This window comes from Falco biarmicus, chromosome 5 (genome assembly GCF_023638135.1).
Source record: "Falco biarmicus isolate bFalBia1 chromosome 5, bFalBia1.pri, whole genome shotgun sequence".
Taxonomy (NCBI): domain Eukaryota; kingdom Metazoa; phylum Chordata; class Aves; order Falconiformes; family Falconidae; genus Falco; species Falco biarmicus.
The window spans coordinates 79,879,103-79,904,312 of NC_079292.1; the positions used below are offsets into that span (position 1 = coordinate 79,879,103).

Genomic DNA, 25,210 nt, shown 5'->3' on the forward strand with positions numbered 1-25,210 from the left:
TCCTCTGCTGTTTCAAACTTGCAAGGCAAGAACTAATTAAATACCAAAATTCCTTTACATCTTTTCATCTCAGAATGGATGAATGTTTAAGTTACTTCTGGTGGGGGGAAAAAAAAAAACCCAAACCCCAAGTTTTTCCATCTCTCAAACCAGGCTTTTTTCTCTGATTTATTTTTCCCTCCTGGAAACAACTAGTTTTTCTCAGCAAAGATCACAAGCTCTTCCTAGTTTTTGAGGGGAAACTTCTTATACTTTTTGGCTCAGTACATATCGTAAAAATCAGTCCTCACAGGCACTCTGAAAGGCAGTGGAAACAGTGGTTTTATTTTAAAGTGTCCTTTCACAGACTTCGCAAATCAAAGGTTGAGATATCAAGGATTTTAGGCTGGAAAGTAAGTAGAAACAAAACTGAAACTAGCTTATGACTGACCTAAATTTGCCCAAGGTGGGAAATGGAAAAAAAGCCCGTAAAGCAGCTTATCTGCTTTGGAGAACTGCATGAGTCAACATCAAGTGTTTGGCTGGGTTAGCTAAAGGTAAATGAGACAGTTAAAAAGGGGCTGGAGGATTTAGATAAGATAGGTGGCAACAGAAAAGGTAAGAAACCTAAGAAGATAATGTAAGAGGTTTCCGGGAAATTAAAATCCATAATACAAAATCCATAATACAAGCAAGATAGAAAACCTAGTTTGGGTCTTAATGTGAGAAAAATCCTGAAGGGACTGAGAACTGAAAGAGAAACCAAATGTGACCCTCCTGTACAGCAGGGAATTATATCACCATTATTCAGAATGTTTGCTCTTCTATCCAGTTTCAGGAAAGGCCAGTAAAACAAATTTTCCTTGGCAGACAGCGCAGTGGGAGGAAAACGGAGAAGCACAATGAAGCAAAAATAATTAAAGCACATAAAAATATATTGTACTGTATCTATGAGAGTTTCCCTTTTACATACATCTTGCCTCCTCTGGGACTGCTTTCAGTTTTGTTTTTTTGAAAAAGCTACTGCGAAAATGAAAAAAGGAGTCCTGGTCAGGCTGAGCCTTCCCTTACACCCGCATCTGCCCAGGCTGGCTGTAACACACTTTGAAATATCCCTGTTCCTAATATTGCTCCGTAATGGACAAAGTCTCCATCCATTTCAGGATCCCAGAGCTCCAGCCAAGGCAGAAAACTGGCTACAGCTCTTCCTGAGTGCAGCCAGGGCTGACAACTTACAAACATGGACTGCCACATTCCTTCCTCAATACCACCAGGGATTTAAAAGAATCCCAGTATTTTGATTTCTCAGCAGTTTAAAATCATGCCCAGAACAGCTACTCTCAAGGCTATAGGGATATTCTGAGGTGGAAAATGGCAGAAACTGATGGAAGTAATGGCTTGGGTGAGTAGCTGTATGTCAGAGGAGGTCATTCATGGGTAGTGATGCTGCCTCGATCAAATAAAGTCAAATAAAACCAAAGTTTAGCTTTGCCAGTTGATTTCAGAAGTTATGCAGGGCTATACATCCAGCTCTGGTTATAAGGTCAACACAAGTGCTGAGTGGAAAATGGCCAATTTTTGCCTGTTCTATCATGATATAACACAGAACAACAATTGGAATAGAACAGATCAAATGGAGCAGAGTCAATGTTAGTTTTCCCTCAATCCTCTCACTTTCTGTCTAGTGGTATAAAATACAAAATCCCACTTTTAAAGGGGTGGTTGTTTAGGTCTTTTTTCATGCTTCCAGCAGGCTACACTTCCCTTTTCTGGGCCTCAACTACTACCTTTTTTCCCCCTCTTAGTCTTGCAGAAAGTATATTCTGCACTGGGATATGGCGTATGTTTGAAAAGAAAATGAAAATTGAAGTTTTTGCAGTCCGGGGAATGACAGATCGTTAATAATCTGTAATACACAGGCTTTCCATCTGCTATTATTGCTCTCAGGTCAGTTGGCCCTAGCAAAGCAGGAAGGAAATAGAAAGCTTCAGTGAACACGAACAAAAAAGCTTCTATAAGCCTGCAATGTATCCACGAACTCCAAGACTCTGTTCCCTGGAAATGCAAAAGTTGGCTCTGCTTATATTTCAGTTTCTACTAGTAAATTCCTCCCTTCACAGGAAAGGCAGCAGACATGCCTTTTCTATACAAAGCTCTCAGACTAAGGCACAGCCTTGAGTGCTTTTGTTCCTGAGAAGGGATCTCCTCTCAGTCAGAAACCCCTCTGTACCTCCTAAAACTATTTCTCTGCTGCAGATAAATGCAAGCGTTCCCCCGCTTCAGCTGTTTCATGTGCATCAGGCCCCTCCAGCTTGCAATTGCATTTACAAGCTGATTTCAAAAACGGAAGATCACTGGCGCAATGAAAATCCCTCTTAAAATGCATGTGTGCTTGGGGCTACTTACATGGGTAACAAAATCATAGTTTTAGTCCATGAGTTAACAGGAGCAATACCATGTTGCTGTTGCAAGTATTGTACCAATCTTATCTAATTAATGTTTAATGTGATTTTGGAAAAAAAAAATGCAATGACATATGAAAAAACATAGACTAGTTTACTGTTTTATAGTGTTTACTAGTTCATATAGAAGAAGAGGTATAACTGTTTTCAAAACACTTAAAAAACCTTCTTGTATCAAAATGATGATTTGATTTGACCTGTACCATGGAGAAAAACAGGGTTTGGGGGGAAATAAATAAATAAATAAATAGTTTGGCAAGAAGCCCTAAAGAGCTATAGACTTTTTGCCCTTGCATGGTGCACTGCGGAGAACAAGTCACGTGCAGGAAGGGCAAACCCTACCCCTTTCAGCTTTTTATAAGTGAGCTGACGTGTTCTCATAAGGAAGTACAAGGGGCACTTTTTTTTTTTTTTTAATTGCAAGTGGAGTGACCTTCTTAATGAAAGCTTACAAACATATGTTTTGATGAAAGACTGAAAATATTAAACAAAAGAAGGAAACTTCAGTTTTCTGAAGGAAGTGCTGTGCTTGCAAGGCTGGCTCTAGCAAGACAAGTCTAGCCACTGGAGGAGGAGGACAAAGAATTGATATCAGCAGGCACCAAGAGTTGCTGGTGCAATAGACCTGGAAGGTAATAAAACCCCTCTTTTCTTCTCTGAACTTGGTTTCTCTTGTATAATGTTTGGCTGTCTATAAGCCAGCACAAGACTCTCTGAATCTTAGTTGTATATGGATTAAATGGTTATATTTATCATCATTAACTTAGGTATTGAACAATGTACTCTTGGGCTTAGCTGTGGTGTGAAAAAAGGAAAGAACTGCCCTGGGACTTTTGGAGCTGCCATACAAGCTTTGCTGCTGTTGGCTGTATGCTTTTGAAAGAAGAGATTGACATAACCTGCCAAGGAGAGCAAAGACATTTTCTGCTGACTACACTACAGCTAGTTGTGGAAGGTTGAATTTAAAATTTGGGGCTAACCCAGTGTATTCCTGCAGACTTAAATCCTCACCAGCCGATTCATACAAGTTGGCCCAGTTCAAGCTGGGTCACCTCTTGCTGGTAAGATGACTTCATTTACAACTGAAAGAAACTCTGATCTGAGCGAGTAAATTTGGTGGAGGTGATTCAGCAGGTGATATGCTCCCCTGAAATCATCAGTAAGCAGATCTGTTATTCCCTTTTTGCTCCCAGATCTTTGCTGCACAGTGACAGCCAATTTAGTCTGCTGGAAGTCATAAATACATGCTTTACCATTTCTGTTGGTGCTGAAAGCCAAATAGTGCATCACTTCTCTTCTAGAGGCTGAGTCTCTGGCAGCCTCTCAGCTGTGAGAACGTGGGAAATACTTCTGGACAGCCATAGACTAGCAGGCAACCTCACTTCTGAAAGACATGTAGACCTTTTCATATAGCATGTATTGTATTTGTTGCATAACAGCGCTCATGAAAAATCTGTTGCCACTAGGGATGTTTTCTTTGGCATCGTAGTGTAACTCTGGCTTCACTAATTATGTTGTGTCCTATTTAGTTAAGATTCAATAAGGGGCACATAATCCTTCAGCTTGCAAGTTACTGCTTTCCATCCTAGAGGCAACTGTATTGCAGTACCACATGGAGAGGTCCTTTCTGGTGGGCTTCTGTGTGAAACCAGCTTTCTACAGCAGCTGTACAGTTTAAAACGGTTCAGCCTCTCTTGCACAGACAATACTTTCCCAGTAAGGGTTTTATGAAAGTGACTGACTCAATATACACATATTACTTCTTCAGCAAAGTGTGTTGCTTACATACTAATGAACTCTGGAGACCCACGATGGTTCTGCTTTTCTCCACTAGAGCTAGCAGTAAGTTAGAATCATCGACCCAGAGGATCTAGCTTGAAATGCTTGGAGAGGAATCTTGACCTTTGCTTCCCCTTGCACAGGAGTCTCCACTACCACACGCCCCAATCTGCTCCTCTGAGCAGAGATGAAGGGAAAGACCCACACCTGGGATGAGGCAGTAAGGTAAACATTGGTGCTATTATTGTCAGTGCCTTTCTCCAGCATTGCCTCAAAAATAAAGTGTTTTATTTAGAGCTGGCGTTGCACGCAAGCAACCACGTTTCTGTCTCTGCTGGTTGAGAGAGAAGCATCAGATGAGGCTTAAATAGCTTGGACTAACAATCCAAGGATTATTAGTTAAGATGAGAGGAAATGGCCTCGAGTTGTACCAGGGGAGGTTTATCTCGGATATTAGGAAAAATTTCTTCACTGAAAGGGTTGTCAACCTTTGGAACAGGCTGCCCAGGGAAGTACCTGAGTCACCATCACTGGAGGTATTTAAAAGACATCTAGACATGGTGCTTAGGGACATGGTTTAGTGGTCGACTTGGCAGCATTAGATTTATGGTTGGACTTGATGATCTTAAAGATCTTTTCCAACCTAAATTATTCTATGATTCTATGATGATTTTTCAGGGGCCTCTTTCGCTGCTTTGTCTACTCAGCCTTTCAGGAAAGGCAGTGCCTCTTGCTGCAGAGCCATCTGCAGCTACCTGCGCTTCCCTGGGGTCTGCTAGCGCTGGTAAGAATGTATGTGATGGGAATCTGGCCAAACAACAGGGTCAGCACTGACGTTGCCTCTGCTTGGTCAAGGTCCCTAAGCCTTTTGGGGGTAAATCTCAGGGCTGTTCATGTGGCAGGGGACCTTCCTGGGGAAGAAATAGTGGTAGAGCTTGTCTGTGCTCTGGGGGCACCTGAAGAGGAAGGACAGGAGGCACTCCAGCGGGGTTTGGGAGGAGAGGAGGGACTGGGAAGGCACGAGTGCAGCATCCAAGTCTGGGCTCAAGCAGCATCTGTGGTGAGCATGAGCCAAGAGGACTTGTAGAGTTAGCTGCCATGGTGGTTGGCAGCTATACATGCAACTATATATTAATAAATAACACCAATACAACAACTGTCGAGAAATGGCATAGCCAGGACACCACTTTGTCCAGTTTTGCCGAACACAGGCCTATAGCCAGACACCCTCCAAATCAACAGTTATTTCATCTAAACTTGAACCTCCAGGCTACACTTCCTCCTAATAAACATTAAACAGTCACACTGCTAGTTTCTTTTTTATGGTTTTATTTCCGTATCCTGCCCACTCAGCCTTGTATAATAAACTTCTCAAGCTTTTTGTTGACTGTCATTGCAATTGGCTCAGGATGGTGCTACAGTCTGGGGGGTATTTTTGTGGACTTGTGCAAGTTTAGCCAGTACTGGTGCTCAGAGGCTCCACAGGAGAGCAGGTTTTGTCGGTCATGCTGCTCACAGAAGTCTGTCTGTGTTTTTGCCAAATTTCTCCATCCTGGCAGACAAGCCTTGAAGTGGAAGGAGAGTTACAGCTAAATGTACCACTATGAGCACTGGCAGTTCAGTTTCCATTTTCTGGGAAATAGCATGTGGATGTGATATTTGGCAATAGGAGGAAAAGGTCTGGAGGAGAGTAAAAAAGGAGAGGGTAACACTGCTCCCTCAGGGCCTGCGAGCTCCAGAAGATAAATAATTTAGGCCAGAGTTTTTAAGTAGACAGAATGAGACCATGCTCCATAATCTGATCCTCCAAGTTTCTTTTAATCATCCTAGGAAATAATATGCACATTTGGGTTTTAGCAGGACTTCCAAGTACTTGTCAAACTGACTCAATGCTTGCATTAAAAAACGTTCTTTATAGAAACTCATTTCTGAGAAAGAGAGTTCATGCAAAGCCATTTCTGCTTCTGCAAAAGGTCCCGCTCATCTCTGGCGCACAGCAGACAGGATATTAGAAAAATAACACAGTTACAGTATGAAAAAGTAAGTCTAAAGACAGACCTAAGTCACCAATTAAGATTTAAAATTTTCAAATGAACTGAAAATCAAGTTAGCTACTGGAAGTCTTCTTTATAAATGCTCACCAGCATGTGGTGGTACCTCCTTTTCTTTCTATCTGTAAGTAATGGCATAAATGAGCTATAAACTGTGACTCCTTTTTATGCTTCTTCAGCCTGTTGTATACACAGGGGTGAGGCTTCTTACCAAGACATCAGTGCTCAAAAATGGTCCCAGTAAGGAAGCTCCTTTACCACATTTTTACCAACGTAATTTGTTTCATTTCTCAGAGATTCCCCATCAGAGCGAGGTTCAGGCTTAGCTGTACAGCTGCATCTGATGTGCTAGTGCTTATTTGATGTTACGTACTAGCAAGCTGTAATAAAACCCTACCTCCTGCTATCAGTCTGCACTTAGCCTCGTTTAGGAGACCAACCTTTGAACTGTTGCTTGATTTTTATCTGTACAACCACCTTGGGTAGGACTGTTCTTAATGTGTAAGTAATAGCTCAGTGTACAGGGCTGTAAGGGTTTTTACTGCTACTACTGGTAATCCTTCTTGCTGTTTATAAATGAATGTTTGTATTATTTTCTATAATTACTTTATGATTTATATATATACATAGTATATGTATTTTATATTGTTATTTATATTTTTATATTAGTGAAAAACGGGTACATATGAATGTTACACCTACAAAGAATACCCATGCTGGGGAAGGCTATGCTGTTTTAAGTAGTATGAGTGTCTGATCAGAAGGGTGAGGTTGGGTCTTTCCAAGGAGAAGACTGATTTTGAATTAAGTATTAAATAACGAAAAAGAATTGTATAGCCTTTGAAATTTTCTCTCTATTTTTGGGCAAATTTTAAAATGAAATAACTGCTTGGTCTGGATTCTGGAGCAAAGGGAAATACCTGTTCCTGGGCTCATTGACTAGCTGAAGGGATTTGCTGTAGCCTTGCTTTCTGTGTAGCAGAGACACCGAGAAATGCAGTACCAGCGTAAAACACTCTTTAGGCTGTTCTGGTTTGCACTGGAAGATGGTCTCAAACAGCTACAGGTCACGGATTTGCTCCCCTGCATCCCGGGGGTAGTACACATCAGCGCTCCCTTCCTAGGCACAGCAACGAAGCAGCAGCACCCCCGTGCCTGTTTTGCATCATTTCAGTTTTCCTTTCTTTTCTCTGTATCTCCAGCTCCCACTTCTTTGTCTCCACTTGGTTTATTTCTTATAACAGACTCTTGCTGACTTCCTGCTGGGCTTTTAGTTTCCCTTGCAAGGTCATTAAAGCTGCTTGTGAGAAGACACAAAGCTCCTGCTGACCTTTTGAATATCTCAAGGCAGCAACCAGCAAGAGAAAGGGAACTTGTGCCTTCTCCCTCAGCCTCCAAACTGCCCCAGCCATGTCCAGCAAACAGGCTCTCACCTTTGCATGACCTTGTGAGCAAGAGGTCTTAGTGCAGTGCTGGGCCTTTCACAGGACAGGGCTTCTGCTGAAGCCCAGGAGGCTGTTCGAAGGCAACACAGTTGTGTGTTGGTGTGAGAGCAATGTTGGTAGCACACTGATGGGTTTGGTTGTTGCTGGGGGGTGTTTAAACTGAGTCAAGAACCTTTCAGTTCCTTGGGCCCTGCCAACAAGAGGGCTGGAGGGGTGCGGGAAATTGGGAGGGGACACAACGAGGACAGGTGACCTGAACAAAGGGCTATTCCATACCATATGACGTCGTGCTAAGTATATATAAGCTGGGGGAAGAAGGAAGGGGGGGGGGGGCATTTGGCATTACAGCATTTGTCTTCCCAAGTAACCGTTACGTGTGATGGAGCCCTGCATCCCTGGGGATGGCCGAACACCTGCCTGCCCATGGGAAGTGGTGAATGAATTCCTTGTTTTGCTTTGCTTGCGTGCGGCAGCTTTTGCTTTCCCTATTAAATTGTTCTTACCTCAACCCATGAGTTTTCCCACTTTCACCCTTCTGATTCTCTCCCCCCACCCCACTGCGGGGGGAGTGAGCGAGCAGCTGCGTGGGGCTTCGCTGCCAGCCAGGGTTAAACCACGACACCCCCTACCACACTGTTCCCATTCTCATTTCTTTAATGACTGTCCTAAGGTGAAAGTGGAAGTCAGTGATACCCCTTGCTAAAGGTGAGTCAGTATCCTGTGGATTTTCGGAGGACTAAGATAGTTTATACCAGGTGAAAATCTGGCACATACGTATATGACTTATTTCATCCTTATACTTAATAAAATAAAGTTTTAAGGGGATTAACAGATGGTTCCTAGCTCAACAACTTGTAGTTTTCCAGAGTTTGAAGGAAGCAGCTAGTAACTTCAAGCCTCTGCACAGTAAAGACAAGTGATCTGGAATTACGGTGCATCCTGGCAGTCTCCCTGCCCCTGTGCCTTGCCTCCCAGCACCTGTGAGGAGACAGGGTACCCAGGTCCCTTCATACACCATCGCACCCCCATTGCTGTGCCTGGAGACCCCTGCAGGATCAGGCTGCACGAGAAAGCTGCCTCCTACAGAACAGTTGTCCTGTTGTGAATTAGGAGGGGTGGCTTGCTAAATTAAAAATACATGGGGAGCAAGGCACCCCATTCCCACTGACTCCTTTGGATTCAGGGCATGTGAGGTGTGTTTAATCCCAAATGTGAGTCTCTGTGCTTAGGATTTAAATCCTGTTGGCTACATATCAGCAATAGCATTACATTCAACGTGGCGAGTAGCTGAATGGTATTCTAGACAGGAATAAATGAGATTAAAATTGTTTCTGTCAGGCTGGGGGCATAGCGTGAGTGAATTTGACACTTTTTTAAGGGCAGTGGGGACAGGAGCCTCCTATTCTGGCTTGTCAGCACTAGAACTCTAGCGATAGGTTCCGGATATGTGCATAGTCTGGTTTGACTTTGCATGGGCAACAGACACAGCCTGCTGTCGGTGGTCAGGGTTGCCTGCTTAAACAACTAAAACCTCACCTGGGCTCTGGAGAAGACTGATTTTGGGGAACAAAAAAAGCACAGCAGCTAGGTCACTGCATCACAGCTGATGACTCCTGCTTCTTCATCTGGTTGCTCTGGCTTCCTAGAGGCCGGGTGGCAGACAGGTCTAGCGCTAAGCAAAGATTTAAGAGGGTTTTGCACTCTGGCTTGATAAGCTACAATGTGTAGAGAAACAGAAAGAGGGCAAAATGCATGTGTGTGCTGTGGGATTCATACGTTTATTTGAACAAAAGCAAGTTACCCTAGGTAAGTGCCACCACACCATCCATTGAATGCAGTCAAATGCAAGATTGTTGATTCAGGTCCCCTAAAGTGAAAGGACAGTTGAGAACATTATGATAGGTAAATACCATAGTTTTTCCTAATGTTTGGGCTAGTTCTTGTTTGCTTTCCTACCTAGAGTACTCAGGTCCTGAATTTGTCAAAGCTTCCACTGAAAGAACAATTTTCATGTACTTAGATGCTTGCTCATTTGAGCTGCAGTATAGGCTTTTCCTTTGCAGTGCTTTGATGAATCATTTTTCTTTCCATCCCAAGAACCAGTGATTACTGTTATGGGCTTTCTTCTTCTCATGCACTGCACCCTGACCATTGAGTACTCCTTGAATTTCCTCATCTTTTCTGTCTAAGCCACCAAATGCAGTCAAAAGCAACGTATCACATCTCTTGTTCCTGTTCTTTGACGGCCTTGATTGCTACTTGAGGTATTTCTCTGTAACCAAATTATCTTTCTAGGAAACAGCGCTTCTTTGGTTCCTGGGTACTGCAATATTCTTCACACCACTGAGTTTTATAAGGTATTTGGTGAAAAGTTCTGTAGAAGTGTCAAGTACTGGTTGGTATTCATGAAAAACAGGCTTCCATAAGCCATTAAAACTAAGAATATGTTTTTGCAGGAATCAAGATGTCTTCACCAAATGACGTCAGTATGGAAGAAATACCACTAGAAGATGATGAGCGAGACAGCATAGAATACAAGATCCTAATGGCCTATGCCCAGCGGCGGTTGTCTGTCAGTAAATATGGGAAACTTCTGAAAAATGAGGCTAATGTGCGGAAATCATCCTCTTTAACTGGGAGAAAAGTAAAGACTGACTATCAAAGAGATAAAGATGGACTAAGTCAAAGATTAGTTTATCAGGGTCTTGTGCCACAACAGCAGAGCAAAAATCAACCAAAGAAAACCTACTTGCCAGGATATTGTATACCTTTTTTCTGCAGCAGAGCAAAGCAGAAAAAGCCCCCTGAGCAGCCATTGCGCCAAGGTTGCACAGCACATTTCTCCATTTGTGAGGCACAATCTGAGAGCGTTCAAGAATGGAATTCTCAGCATCAGACAAGTATGTTCTTGTTCTTTACTTTTGCTGTTTGTCTTTATCTCTCTCCCTAAATAGCTGAAATGGCTTGTGGCCTGTGGAAAAGCAGGAGGAAGACGGTGGTTTCTTTCACTTTTTGGTCACCTCTTATGCTAGCTTTATTGGTTTCCAATTAGGAAGGCAGATTGCTAGATCTTCAGTAGTGCTTGCACACACAAGATTCATGCTTGTGACTGGCTTTTCTGTTTTCCATCATATGGTGGTATCATATAATTGCACAAGTTGTTTTTTTTTCAAGCATTGCCTTTTTCTTTTCCATATCTGGTTAGAAAGAAAACACAAAACACTGGTCAGACTGAAGACCTCCACACTAAAATCAAGGAAGGGTTGTTTGAAGGCCCGCCCATTCAAGGAACTTTATCATATGATAAACATTCCACACTAAAGACACAAGTGCTAGATTCTGCTTGAAACTGCTGCCAAGCAGCTGGCAGTGACCAGCCTCAAGCACAGAGCAGCCGCAGCCTATGTCTCTGGATCACGTCTCATAACCCCACCATGTAGCTAAATGGAAACAGTCTTCCAGAGTCATCTACGTCTCTTTTATATGTTGTTATTATATTAAGTTTAAACCTGCCCTCCTGTGTGTTAGAAGAAGAGGTGGTAGGTGGCTGTAATCCACCCAACACCCAAGGTTCCCACCCACATAAACATCTTGTACCCCAGCCCCAAAGCCAGCCCCACGCCAGGTGCTGCACTGCAGACAATAAGGTTTTCCCTTTTCTGCTCTGGATGATAACTAATAATTTTTCATACAAGACTGGGAGAGGAGAATGAGGTATTCCCATTAAGTTGCATATACAGCATATAGGAAGTTGCCATATTGTTTGCATCTGCATAAGGTAAGGGGTGGTATTATTTGTCCCAGCTTGATACTGTTGGTGTCACAGCAATTGCTCTCCCCATTCAATGCATTTAAAGATATTTCTAAAAATCATTTATCAGTGACTTCTCCAGCCTAATGTCCCATCCCTGACCAATTTAACTGTCCTGGACCAGCTCCTACCCACCAAGCCCAAAACTCTCCTTGCTTCCAAATCCAGTTCTGCCTCTCAAGGAAAGCCCCTGCTTCGGCTTAGTGCCTTTTGCTAGGGGGAAATAACTATAACTTCCCATTGTCTGGATGCCAGGGACATATACCTGCATCCAGATATCTGGTTTCATGTCCATTGTATTTTCACATTGCCAAGGAAAATGCTCGAGAGTTTGGGTGCAATCACTTCAAGGCCCTGCCAATACATTGGCATGTCCCTGCAGCATGGGTGGCAGCATAGCCTGGAGGTAAAAGCTCCCCACACTGGTTGTTAACCTCCCTGGGGATCCTGCCTAACTTCAGATCTGGGCTTTACCTGCCTTTCAGCAGATTGCTGCACCAATTCCTAAAACATTATTAATGTTCTTTATCACTTATACTGCTAACAGCTGCCCTGCAAGCTTGGCCAGGACATTCTGGAGCAAATGGGGTGCTTTTGGGGATTACCATTCTAAATTGAAGGTCTATTCAATTTAAAACCATTTGGCTAATCTGAGGTTTCCAAAGCCATGAACAATCTATCCCCTTCCTAGAAGTTTAGCAGCTCCCTGACGAGCTCTGCAGGCAGGCAAGCAAGGCGGTGGAACTGTCTTGGGGTTGATTCACCCACCTTGAAATGCTGGTTTCGTTGGCTGCATTAACCCCTGCTGCCCTCACAATAAACCCTGCTTATGAATTTTACATGTGTTATGGGTCAGACCGCTGCTGAGCTTGTCTCGATTCTGCTGGTCATGTGGGACCTGCCACTTGGCAGTGGTGGTAGGGAGATCAAGTTTTGCATCCCAAGCTTGGTGAGGCAAGTCGTAAGGAAGAGCACCCTTCAGATGAAACAAACTTGCAACAGCTCCTCCTGCTCTTTTTGCTATAGCAGGATCCCTGCTGGAGTGCCCTCACCAAGCGATGCCTTCAGCTGGTAAGGGTCCTGAACAAGGTCATTACAGAAGGTGGATAAAGCCAATCTGGTTGCTGAGTTCCCCCAGTATTCACGTCTGCTTAATACAACAGCGTCAAGAACACGAGAAGCTTTTTGAGCTAGAGGTGCCTCTGAAGTGAAGTCTGCTTCTCCTTTGCTCAGGGTTAGCCTGTGAGAACAAGGAAAGAAGATTCAAATACAACATCTCTTCCGAATCTGGACCTACAGACAAACTAATCATGGGCAGTACAACTAAGGTCCAAGATTCACAGTCCCATAGAACAGTGCTCTCAGGTTTCTTAATAACGTGGTGTGCTTCTGGCTTGTAAGGATGCACGCTAGTGAGCAACACTCACACTTGCTTCTGTGTGGCCTCTGTATAGCCAGCTGCTGCTCACATACTAGAGAAGGGTTGTGCTGCGTTACTTGCCTCTATAAATTATTACCAGCTGATCTCAAGCAATAGCAAAGCCCCAGCATGGGGAAATGTATCTCTTGGTATCCTCTGGGCACTTCCACCTCAGGGGGCATGTAAACAAGTAAATCACTGAATTATTTCCTGGAAAGATTAATTGCCTTCTTTATTTCCCACCTTCCTTCCCAATGAGGTGAAACAGCAGATGTCAACCACATTGCAGACAAACTTGCCAAGCTTGTTACTTCCAGATCCCAGGAATCTCATTCAGATGTATCATTCAAGACAATGTATCATGCCCTGTCTCAGGAACAAGGCAATAGCAAGCTTACTGATGGAAGTGAGGGTAAGGAACATGGTAAGGGTGAAAAATTTTGTGTTCATGGGCTACAGTACGTCAGGTTGGGATTGCACACTGGGGTATTTTCTCTAGGCGCGATGAAGCACTCAGGACTCCTGCAGTAAGATGCTGCAAAGAAGGAAGCTTGCTCTGCTGATTCTTGCTCTGTTGCCCACATTTCAGGGCTGCCCTTGCAGTCCTTTAACAGGTCCTGCCTGCCACTGCAATCAAAGGGAGCATCCTTTAAAACACAGAGGTGTGACATGAGAAAAAGAGGATGAAGGCAGTGACGTAAGGTGACAAAGCAGTGGTAGGAGTGAGAGGGCTGGGGGTAGAGTAATACACTGGGGCTCTAAGGCCAAAGACCAGTCATTGGGGCAATAATGTCTTGGTCAATCCCTCTTTGGTGATGGAATAACACTGCTTAACAATCTCTGTTAAAAATCCGAACTGCTTGCCTTCTATGACATCTGTGGAGATTTAGTTTTAATGCAAGCTTTCTAGGGATTTCTGGTTACAAGAGGGATCCTGCCATACTTACATTTTCTTTAATCTGGCAAACCCAGAGTTTGTCCTAATATGTTGCAGAAGGTGTAATTGGTAATGATGAGGACATCTTTCCCCCCTAATTTTAAGTCTATTTTTGTGGGCTTCCGTAGCTGTTCTTTCGTTGTGGCTTGTTATAAGACATACCTCAAAGCCCAAAGGGCTGGCGGTGGGATGTTAAAGCCCCTGCTCTTGCCCAGATTCTTAACTGAAGCAAAACATCAGACAGATGGAGAAAAAGTGATGTTGTCGCAACAAAAAGGTGCTTACTCCACACAAACTAGAACAGTGAGCTTCAGCTTAAAGCCTGGATGCACAATTCTGAATCCACATAGCAGCTGTTTTCATGATGAAGTGACACAAAGGCTTTTGCCATAGTTTGCTGTCTGAATCCTACTAGCAGGCTGTGATATTTACATTACTCTTTTCTTTAACAGGTGAAGAAAAGATAATACAAAGAATAGTTTCATTGCTAAGACAATCAGGGGACCAGCTAGAAGAAACGGTAACTCCTTCTGTTTTCAGGAGCTACACAGGCTGGAGTGTGACAGATTACACTTCTCTCGGGAATGAAAGTTTCGTAACCTAGCACGCTCTGTCTCTGTCCTGAACTTCTCTTTCCACACTTAGGGCTTTCTGAAACCTTCACTGTTCATCCTGAAGTCTTTCTTAAGACCAGAGGACTAGCAGAGATCTCTGTTGGGATGTTGGAGGAAGGCAACAAAAATGTTATGCATTTCGAAGAGGAGTCACTTACCTAATTCCCATTGAGTTTCATGGGATGTTGAGCACTTGACTGACTCTGAGGAACTCTTATGTTTGCATTAAATTTGTTATACAAGTTCTTCCCAGTGGAGGGAGAGAAATTCTACAGCTTTGAGAGCTGCTGTAGGGAAATAAATCTTCTGAATGCATTTTGAAAGCCCTGCCCAAAAGCTAATGAAGAACCCCCACATGAGTCCATTAGTGGAAGTGGATGTTTTCTCTATTAAAAAATATAGGTATTTGCTCCCTTTACTCCCTTCTTTAGCTGCCCCTTCTGATCTATAAAGGCACCAACATGGAGGACGTGCTCAGCTCCTGCAGTAGACAGGTACCCAGATATAGTAAGAAGCATCACAAAGATCCTGACTGAGCAAAAGGAGCTTAGCATGGCAACTGTTGCCAGCACTTCTCATGACCTTGCCTTTACTGTCATCTTCCCACTGCTCCTGTATTCCCATGTCTCCCCACCTGCAGGTCTCAATATCAGTGTCACACTTGTTTTGCTTTCTCTCTCTCCTTTTCTCATTCAAATGCAAAAAACCTTAAGATTTTTTCAAGGAAAAAACATAGAGCCACCTCTAGAGCCTGAAGGAGCAGCTTTGCGGCAAGGTGTGGGGTTTGTGTGTCATCTCTTGCATTCACCACCACAATAAGACTACATTGCATGCACTACCTAGAGATGCTGTCCTTTCCCAATGAGATGGGGAAAGCAATTCCAACAAAAGTGGCTCAATTTAACCTTATTCTTATTTTCAGATCAAAAAGGACAAAGTTTTCTATCAGCATTTTAAAGACATGCTGTCCTACACCTTCTTCAAGAGGATCACTGATTTGTTCCTGGAGGATGTCTCAGCAGGCTCAACAAGTGAGCCAGAAGGCCAAGTACAATGCACGAAAGTTGCCTTTATAATGGAAGTTGCCACCAGACTTACTGCTGTGGACAACCATCCTATGAACCTGGTCTTGGGCTTCGGATCAAAGTACCTCAGAGAACACTTCAAGCCATGGATTCAGGACCAGGGTGGCTGGGTACGTGTTTTGCCTCCCTTGACTTTTGCATAGCCTAAAGGCACCTTGAAGCAGTACGCTTTCACTGTACTAACACGGAGCAGATGCGTATTCTTTAACACAGCATGTATTCCAGCTGTGGAATTACTTGCTACAAGACATCTTCTATACTACAAGTTTTTTGTTTACATAGGTCCAAAAATCAACAGGAGACAGTCATGGAGGGTTGCTGAGTATAAAACACCATTCCTGGCATAGACAGTCTCTCTACCACAAATAGCTGAAGGCTGGGAGAAACACCAGGAAATGTCATGCTTGCCCTCATCCTATACTTCTCCCTAGAAGCGTGCTGTTCGGTGGTAGGTTCTGGAGACAGCATAGTAATTCAGCAGTTCATACAGTCTGCCCTTACAGCGTGGTATGATTTCACTTTCCCTGTACACAAAAGCATCTGTTTATCTTCAGATCCCCCTTCAGAGTCAGCTGTGCAAAGTGCTCTTTTGCCAGCAGCGGTGCTGAGCTGCTGCCCTCATAGCTCATTTACCCGGGTTTGCTGGGAGGCACTTGCATCAGAGATCCTAGTTCTTTTGTGCTTATGGAATGAATGAAAACCTTCAGCAGCTGTACAGCCTGTGTCCATTAGAAATCTATAGCATGTGAGGTCAGGAAATCCTACTGGCAAACCTACTGACTGACCTCAGCAGAGCTGGAATTAAAATCAATGTCCTTATTGCTTCTATAATTTCAAGTTCTCTTTCTATGTTACAGGAGAAGGCTTTGACATCACTGGATCAGGAAGAAGTAGAGTAATCACGACTGAATTAATTCTTCAGGGTGCAGGAGCCTTCAGTTAAGGAATGTGCAGGATCTTACCACAATCAGATGTCAGAATGATTAGTAGCTACGTATTTTTATTTTTCCCATGGAAGGTTGGTCTGTTGCACGGGTAACTCTGATGGGTACAATTGCACTTCCTTAAAGTTGGTGTTGATGTAGAAGGGTTCAGTGAATATGAAGGCACCTTCAACTCCCCTGGAGCATTCAGCCCCACGGACAGTGATTTTAGGTACCTTTCTGAGTAGAGGTGCTTGCTACTACTCCTATGGATGGATGTTAAAGTGCAAACTGGAGAAAAATAGCAGCGTATGCAATCAAGAGCCGCTGGACTGTGATCAACCATCACCAATTGAGGCCAGTGGATCATATTGGTGCCAACTGTTATCAATTTCACAGTCTCTTGTCAGAAGACATATTGCTGTCAGTCTCCTCTCCTTGCCTACACCCCCTCCCCCAGCCCCCCTTCTCTGATTAGATACCCAAAGTACTGATGACAGGAGGGTCGGAACTAGATGATCTTTAAGGTCCCTTCCAACCCAAACCATTCTATGATTCTATGATTTTATACTTCTGAAAGGGATTGAGTAAAGCTAATGAGGGCTTTTTACTCCAGTGCATTCCCCATTCCCCCAAGAAAACAGACCTGATCTACCTACAGATGCTTTTAATTTGAACTCTTCTGTTTTAATCCCCTTCAAGGCACAGCACAGTAGATGATGACTTTTACAGCATTGTTTTGTCCATTAACGTGGAAGATACAAACACTGTGAGAGCCTTATAGTCCAAGAAATTTAAAATTTATCCTGCTGTATGAGTTTTCCTCCTTATTCAAAAGGAGGTCAATGCTATGTGTAATCTCAGGGATTTCTCTATAAACTGAACTGGCCCTTCAGCCATTGGAAACAAGTGATCTGATTAGAGTTCTTGAATCTGTGTGCGTGGCAGTGGAAGGAGTATCAGTGCCTCATTTAGAGTAGAGGCAGATGCCAGTGAAACTGTTCATGATTTTGAGGCTTGGTTTGTGGCCCATTTAGTTGATTACTTTTAGATTTCCATCCCATGCAAATGCCCGGTGGAGAAATAGGGAACTCGGAACATCGGCTGAAGCTGTAAAACCATGGCATCGCTTCTGTGACTTTCCAATACAACCAGGTAACGTTCCCTGAACAGGCTTTCTGCCTTTCAGTAAGATACCCTTCCATTACGTGTGCTCGTTCTGTGTGTACAAGTACATTAACTACAAAGATTGCACGAAGAAGTTATTTACAAATCACAAATTTGAATGAAAGTGATACAAAGCGTTTTAACCGGATGTGGAAAATATGCAATGCTATCAAAGATCAACTATTTCTCTAATAAACATTGAACTTTCAACTCATGTGTAGCAAACTGCCTCTGTTTGGACACGTATGTGTGAAACAGAAGACGGAGAAGGTGGAAGTGAGTTACCTTTGTTTCCCTTCTTCAAAGGAGCTGGGAAATACTTGATATATCTCTAGACTGTAAATCTAAGATTCCCTTCGTTTTAAGAACAACCACTCTTTCTGATCACATCAGATGTCCCCAAAGGGGGATGATTTGTGGGGGAGAGACAAGAACTTAACTCAAAAGTTCAAAATGTTCTTCTTCTGTCTCTTTCTCCAACATCTTTTTGCTATGGAAAAAAAATGTTGAGCCGTTGTACCCTCCCACACATTGGAGGCTGCTGCTTTATTACAAATTTGATTGGTTTCTAAAGCCGGCTTGTGAGCTAAATCTTGGCACTGCAGAACTGTATCTAATTCCATTTTAATTACACCAAGACTAGACTCAGTCTGCTAGCATACACCAGTTTGCTATTAGTTGGGCTCTAGCTTATGGAAGTCACTTTTTAAATTTTCTCTGCTTGAATAGCAGTCTTGTATTCAGTGAGGTGCAAATTCTGTGCTTGTGAGTGTGGTTTTCCAGCTGAAGGTTGAGCAGCCTTAAACCCACACTTGTCCCTCATCCCCAGTTTGGTACCTCAGGGCCAGTTTCATGCCAAGAATGGAGCCAACAGCAAAATAGATGGTCTTGAATGGGAATGCGAAAACTAGCCATCTAAGAAAAGATATTCAGCTGGTTCTTATTTTTCTCTGGGTTGTTAAGAGGGATTTTTTTTCAGTAGCAGTAGGGGCCAGCATAGGAAATCAGCCAAGTGAGCTGTTTCTTATTTAGACATTCTTACATTTGTCATCTGCATCAGTTAGATTTTTAAGAGCAATCTACTCCTTTTATGGCAGGGATCTGTGGTAACCTCCTTGCTGGAATGACGGCTTTGGTTTATTCCAAGAGCAGCCAGCAAGGCTGAGCACCGGGCTGTTGCCACTGCTGCTGCCTGGCATGAATTAACAAAGCTCTACTACTGGCTCAACCAGTCTTCGCCTTGGTGTCTTTTTTAAATCTGTGGTGACTAAACTAGCAGCAGGCAAATGTGTGTGCTTTCGGTGTGTGTGGAAATGGAAGGGATGTTGTGAGGGAGGGTGACTGGCCATGCCTTCGTTTTACATTAATCTCTCACAAGAAATCTTTGTCTGTGTTTAGCTGTAGGACATGCTGGTGCCAGTTTGGGGTGTTACTGTAAAAAAGAGTTTTACTGTTAAAACAAGAAGTGCCACTTGGGATTTTTCTTATTGTCTATCTACCCAGGTCAGCATCACGCTATTTGTTACATCAGCAAGTTTAGTTTTAAAATGAGCTGATTTCACTCTGTGTTAAGGTTGCAACAGCAGAGTTAGCCCTATACAAGGTGATGCTGGGATTTCATTTTAAAGGATGCTAGCAGTGTCCTGCAGCTGCCTTCTGCGCTGTGTTAAAGGGAGCCGGTCCACTGGGGCAGCCTGTGTTAGCACCTGGGAACTGCTGTCCCAGCCTGACATCACTCTCCAAGAGCCAGGCCTCCAAGCAGCAAGTGGGACCTACCTGGCTGTTGCTCCCTGGAGCAGCTAAAGCATCGGTAAGAAGATCCCACTGCCTGTGTGCACACATGTTGCACAAAGGAGCTGGCTCCTGGCTGCAGTGTCCCTCGCTCTAGAGAGTAAGTAGGAGGTGGAAACATAAGAAAAGTCTGGAGCCTTTACCCGAACTCAAACATTTTACCTGTCTTACTTACCTTCGCTTCAGCTCTTAGAGGGCTGGATTTCTTTTAGCTCTCAGGAAATGCTGGCAAGTCCAGTATTTCTCAAAAATAGGCTGATGAGGCATATGGAAGCATCCTTGGGCCTTCTCACAGCATGACACGGTCTCCCCCTTTTTAAGCTGGGCCTCCTTTCTCTTCTTCCCACAGGTGAGTAGCACACTGCTACTACTGATACACACACTGGAGTAGAGAGAAAAGCAGCAGGTGGACAGAAAATGAATTGCAGTGAAGCACCGAGGGGAATGGCTCAATAGACACCATTGTCTGAAAGGTTGATTTACTGCTGGCGAGTTTTCTGCTGTAAAGGCTCACGATCTGGAACAAGTTCAGGGTTAAAAGTTCACAGCTGGGGCGTTGTAGTGCAAGTGAAGGGTGAGAACCAAGTAGAAAACAGCGAAGCTGATTGCCTTGTTTGTTTGTTATCTGCTGCTAGGACGCCCTTGCCAGGGATAGTGTAAATCCCACAAGCGAGACAGAAATTATAGCTCTATGGCATGATACCTGGCAAAGCAGGTTGTGGGGTGGGGTTAGGAGATGTTCTGGGACTGGAGCTACTGCAATGCATCCCAGTCAACTGACAGATAAGGTTCCTTCTGTGTCCCATGATTTGCTCCACTGCGTATCTGCTGCAGCCAAAGCAGAAAGCTTTTTGCTGTGCAGATGCAGAGACAACGCATTTTCCTGCCTGGAGTGGTAGAAACGAGGCATTGCAAAAAGGTTTCATGCTGGAGTCAGCATCTTTGCTGCCTGATGTGGTCTCTATGCTGACTTCCATTTGTCTCTACCCCAGGTAGATCCATGCCAATCACGGCTCTTTAAGGGGAAGCTCAGATGCTTCCCAGTCAAAGCTAGCATGCTGAAAGGGAAACCAACTGAGTTCATCACTGGATGCTGGACGAAGAGGGGATTTAGGTTTTTAGAAGTTAAACACCCAAGTGGAACTTTCTGTCTGCCACTGCAGTGGTTCTGCTTTAAATATTCATTACACGCAGCACCGCAATGGAAAATTTGGGTTATGCTTCTGTTATCTTCCCTAGTGATTTGAACCTGGATTTTCTTGCGTGCCAGCTAGCTGTTCTAACCCCCGTTGACGTGGATAATACTACCACTTGAATAATACCACCAGTATTATCCTCTCTGCTCCCCCGCAACCTGAAATGATATATCCAGGGAAGCATCTGCCGGATCGGTCCTGTTTGCTAAACAGGCAGGAGCACAGCCTGTACCGCTGCCACTCAGACCGAGGGCTCTGCTGGCGTCTGAAACGCAGGCAAGTACGGGACTATTTTGTTAAGCAAGGCCTGAAGGAAGGCTTTGGTGATGCCAGCAGTGCCTAAATACTCAGTATAGATGCCAGTAGCAAAATTAAAATCTTTTGGTGGGTCAAGGCTCTAGAACCAGCCAGAGGCAGGGTTATGAACTGTACTGGGATACAGGAAAACTACACACATGTTCTGTATTTAAAGTAGCTGTGTATGCCTCTTTCAGCTGGCTTGGATTTTTTTCTTTCATCAAACTTGTGTGTCTGCATATTGGGAAAGGTGCCTTCCTGTGGGCACCAGGGTTAGAATGATTTTCTGTGGGGCAGGGGCTACGGGAATTGCATGAGGCATTATCACCATACAAGCATCAGAGAAAAGGTGAGGGTGACCTTGTGACTGACCTTCCCTAGCAAAGCTATGGCAGGCTGTTAATAGCAGCCAAGTGCTTTGTCTTGCCAATCCCAACACCAAAAAGCCCTGAGTGAGCACCTTAACCTCCCCCCGAAACACCCTGAAAGATTAACCCCTGCAGGTGTAATTCTGGAGTTTTCAAAACTGTTGTGTAGCCTGGGTGTCATACTTGCCTTCTGTATTTTAGCCTTTCAGGTAAATGCAGATCACTTGGTTACTTTCTCTCCAAAAGCAGGAGAGTGAAGGCTTTTAACAGAAAACTGAGCTCTCCAATCCCACCCTCTCCAGGATCTGGAGACTAAGCAAAATGCTTCTCTGTAGAAACACTTACAACAAAAGCACACTGCACAGCCAGATGATTTCCATGTTTTTTTTCCCAAGCCAGGGGTCACACAAGGGAAGTTCAGCACTTTCCACAGGAGCGGGGAGCATTCACCTCCACCCTGTCCCAATTCTTTTATCTGTTGTGCAGGGATCACCCCTTCAGCCACTCACTGCCTCCTGGTTGGCGTCCATCTGATAAAGGCATCTGCCTGTAACCCAGTTCAGGGTACTCAGGCGAGGGGGACATAATTTGTTCCACTTTCACTGCAGCCAGCCTGGGGTAGCTATTCCCGTACTCTCCCAACTCACAAAGACACCTTTGAAGGCTGCTGACCAAGAGAGGTCCTGCACAGGTTCAAGTGATGGGGACGTAAGCACCCACAATGAAGTCCTGGATTTAGCTGTAAGAGGACACAAGCTAAAAAACCCCCAAACCTTGTAATTTTAAGCACCTGACTGCAAGCCTGAAACCCAGTCTAGATGTTGGATAGACCTCAGAATATCTATTAAATCCTGGGTTCTCGCTGAAAATGGATTTCTGCCCATCTAGAGGTCACGCCGGAGGTGATATGGCTACAAAATACATGGGGCCCATGGAAACATTTTCCCAGCCCAAATCCGTGCCTGTTTTCAGTGGCTGTGCCCAGTGGTACCACCCCATGCACCTGCTCTCTCGTCCCTCACCGTGTCCCTGCAGGTGAGGAGCTGGCGGGGTGGGGGTCCAGCCCTGCCAAAGCAGGGAAGAACCTCCCACCAATTCAGTGAAACTCGCCCTTGAAACGGTAACAAACACACACTGGATGCTGGCCAGCCAGGAACTTGCGTGTGCGCTGCCGAGCCGTGGTGTGAAGCGATGTGTAAATGTATTAGCAAGGAATAGGGCAGAGTTCAGCGCTGAGGTCAGCCCTCTGCTTTTAATTAAGGCAAGAAGGAGTCGGGAAAGACAATATCCCATTATTGAGTGGGTAGTGCCTGTTGTGTTAGATGCAGTGTCTGCATTCAATTAAAGCAGGCAAATTAGCCTTTAGTGCCAGAAGAAAAACCAAAATGAGAGCCAGTTTGATGGACCAAAATTAAATGTGAGACAGGAAGAATTTATCATCCCCACAAAAACGTTTGGAATACACACTGGAAAGAAACTTCAAGAAATCCATGGAAATGCTTTGAAGGGGAGTGACTCATAATCACTTTGAAGACTGAGTTTCCTTTTTACTTTCTGCTTTTGAAAAAGGTTTTAAGATTCATAAACTGTATTTTGCACTGAGTGGGGAGGGCCTGGGATAACTTTCCTCTCCCCGCTCCCTCAAATGCTACTGAGCAAACTGCTCATCCTCTTTGCTGGTCTGAGCCACTGGGCTCCTGAAGGGTCAGCATCCCATCCTAGGCACTGCTCTGTAACTCCAGCAGTGTGAAAAGCAAGTGGACCGCTATGGCTTGAGACTGCCATTTCTTCTCCTGCTTGGACAAAGCATGGGAAAACATGCAGATACGTCTGTGTGGACACTTACACCAGCGTCTCTCGTACGGGGAAGTGGAGCAGGGAAATCTGCAAAACACTGTAGTTACCAGCTTTGAATGGCCTGCTTGCCCCACTACTACTAATGTTTTTCAAAAGAAAGGGTTGGGAAGTATCATATTATTTTATCTACAGATAGCAACTCAAGCCAATCAAGCTGAAAACCACTATGGGAACAAACTCGCTGTTAGTGCTATGCATGTGAGTTTGCAGTTTATTCATGAGGATTCGGTATGGACATTATCAAGCATCTTCGCTCTACACTGTTGGCCTACAGCCCAAGGACAGGTGGAGACCGGGTCTCCCACAGCTACTACAGAGCTGAGTATTTTGCTGTAGTTGTTCCCAAGAAGGATGGGATGTCAGCTTCTTTGTGCACAAAATAAAATCAAAATATACACAAACTCCAAAATCCAGTATCTGAGGTTTTCCCTGAAAAAATTGGAATGAAAAGGTGGAGGCAGCTCTAATTACAAATAAGGTATTGAGCTCTTTTAGGTATATAAATATACATAATATATATTACACAATAATACATTAAAAAACCACGAAGATGTAGAAGATATATCAGATTACCAAACCTATTCTATCTTGAAGGAATCAATGTAGAAATCACTAATACAAAACTAACATCACAGTTGCAATGCAGCAATAACAGACAGAGGGAGAGGAGCAGATTCTTACTCTTGATGCTGTGTGTGAAATTCAATTCCTTCTAAGGACATTTAGACTTGCACGTAGCAAAGCACCTTGGGCAGAAAGGAGGGATCTTCATTATTTGATCTTCATATTTAATACAATCTTTGCTTGCAGTGCTTTCTTATACCACCCCCCCAAGATCTTCATATTTAATACAATCTTTGCTTGCGGTGCTTTCATATCCCCCCCCCCGCCGCAAGTTCTTCCACATCACAAAATAACATAGAACTGGCCAGGGATCATTTCAAATATGAAGTGGTCTCACGCAGCTATGGCAGCTATGCAATAAAGAGGAGCATCTCGCCAAACACAAAACAAAAACCCAACCCAAATCCTCCTTTCTGAAACAATCATTTTCACGCTTTCTAGTTGGCTCCCAGCAGCGTGCTGGAGTCAGGAGACCAAATCCACCAAGTACCTGCTTACAGCAACAGCAGCTAATCATGCACAAGGCAAGACAAATGCCAGGTAAATTGGAAACAAATGTTGAAGAAATCCTGCAGCAAGTGATGAATCTGAATTGCCAAGCAGCCCTCTCAGCTCTACAGATGCTTTGTTCGTTGTCTTTTACCGTTATGGAAAGACACAGGTTTTATTACCGACATAAAATTAACTCAAGGAAACAAGCAACTGGGACATGAGGGTTAATGTCCTTTGTCTGCCTTTTTGGCCCTCTCATTTTGGAGCCACCTGAAGTGGATGGACGATTCAAACATCAAATGAGAAGAGCAAAAAATACATATGTGATAGAAGGAGCCAAGTATCCTAAAGCAGCAGAAAACCCAGCGCCCCTTTCCTACCCGTTCCCATGCCTCCCACGCTGACAGACAGACCTATGTTTTCTATGGACACCTGAAAGAAACAAGAGCAACTCTTCCTTACCTGGTGCCATTCACCAGGTAACTGTCCCTCGCATTCTGGCTTTACAACAAGCCTCATTTTTGTCTTTTTGGGAGACAGAGGGATGCCAATGGAGGAGACAATTGGCATTCCTTCCCCTCCTTTTTCAAAATTTGAAGGAATACATCTTTCCTACTTAGTTATTCAAGTTTAACTGATGTCAGCAATTTTGCCCAGCTGCTCAGGAAACCCCGGGGATGCAGGGATGTAGGAGTGCCAGCAGAGAAGCAGTGCTGGGCTTCCCACTCCACCAGGAAACCACCAAGCAGCCCCTCACATGCGTGCTTCTCCTCCCACATGCCTCGCCACCACCCTGTCTCCTCTCCCTGGGAGGAACATTTGCTGCCCTTCCCCACCACCACTGCATCAGCCTCTGCCCCTGTTTCCCCCCGACCACCTCCTTCCCACCCTGCTCCTTGCAGTGCTAATGCC

General features: G+C 44.2%; 1 protein-coding gene across 4 annotated transcripts; it reads left to right on the forward strand.

Moving 5' to 3' along the window:
• The first annotated feature begins 2,735 nt into the window (after positions 1-2,735).
• BCL2L14 (BCL2 like 14) lies at positions 2,736-17,887 on the forward strand. 4 transcript variants are annotated; one of them, XR_008822251.1, is made up of 8 exons: positions 2,736-3,073; positions 3,209-3,502; positions 10,173-10,616; positions 13,207-13,371; positions 14,337-14,404; positions 15,421-15,693; positions 15,866-16,031; positions 16,441-17,887. XR_008822251.1 is itself a non-coding variant. In XM_056341601.1 (6 exons), exons 2-6 carry the CDS (start codon positions 10,181-10,183, stop codon positions 16,480-16,482), a joined length of 984 nt encoding a protein of 327 aa, XP_056197576.1. In that variant the 5' UTR covers positions 2,736-3,073; positions 10,173-10,180; the 3' UTR covers positions 16,483-17,887. The 4 variants fall into 4 exon arrangements, 1 of the variants encoding a protein (XP_056197576.1); XR_008822250.1 differs by lacking the exon at positions 3,209-3,502; XR_008822252.1 differs by lacking the exon at positions 3,209-3,502 and having other exon boundaries at positions 13,207-13,359.
• Positions 17,888-25,210: the final 7,323 nt, after the last annotated feature.

Excerpts from the sequence above, each read along its gene's own strand:
- BCL2L14 (XM_056341601.1), top strand. The coding sequence starts at position 10,181 with ATGTCTTCACCAAATGACGTCAGTATGGAAGAAATACCACTAGAAGAT. Across the intron at positions 13,372-14,336 it reads AAGTGAGGGTAAGGAACATG|GTGAAGAAAAGATAATACAA; the intron begins GTAAGGGTGAAA and ends TTTCTTTAACAG. Across the intron at positions 14,405-15,420 it reads GGGACCAGCTAGAAGAAACG|ATCAAAAAGGACAAAGTTTT; the intron begins GTAACTCCTTCT and ends TCTTATTTTCAG.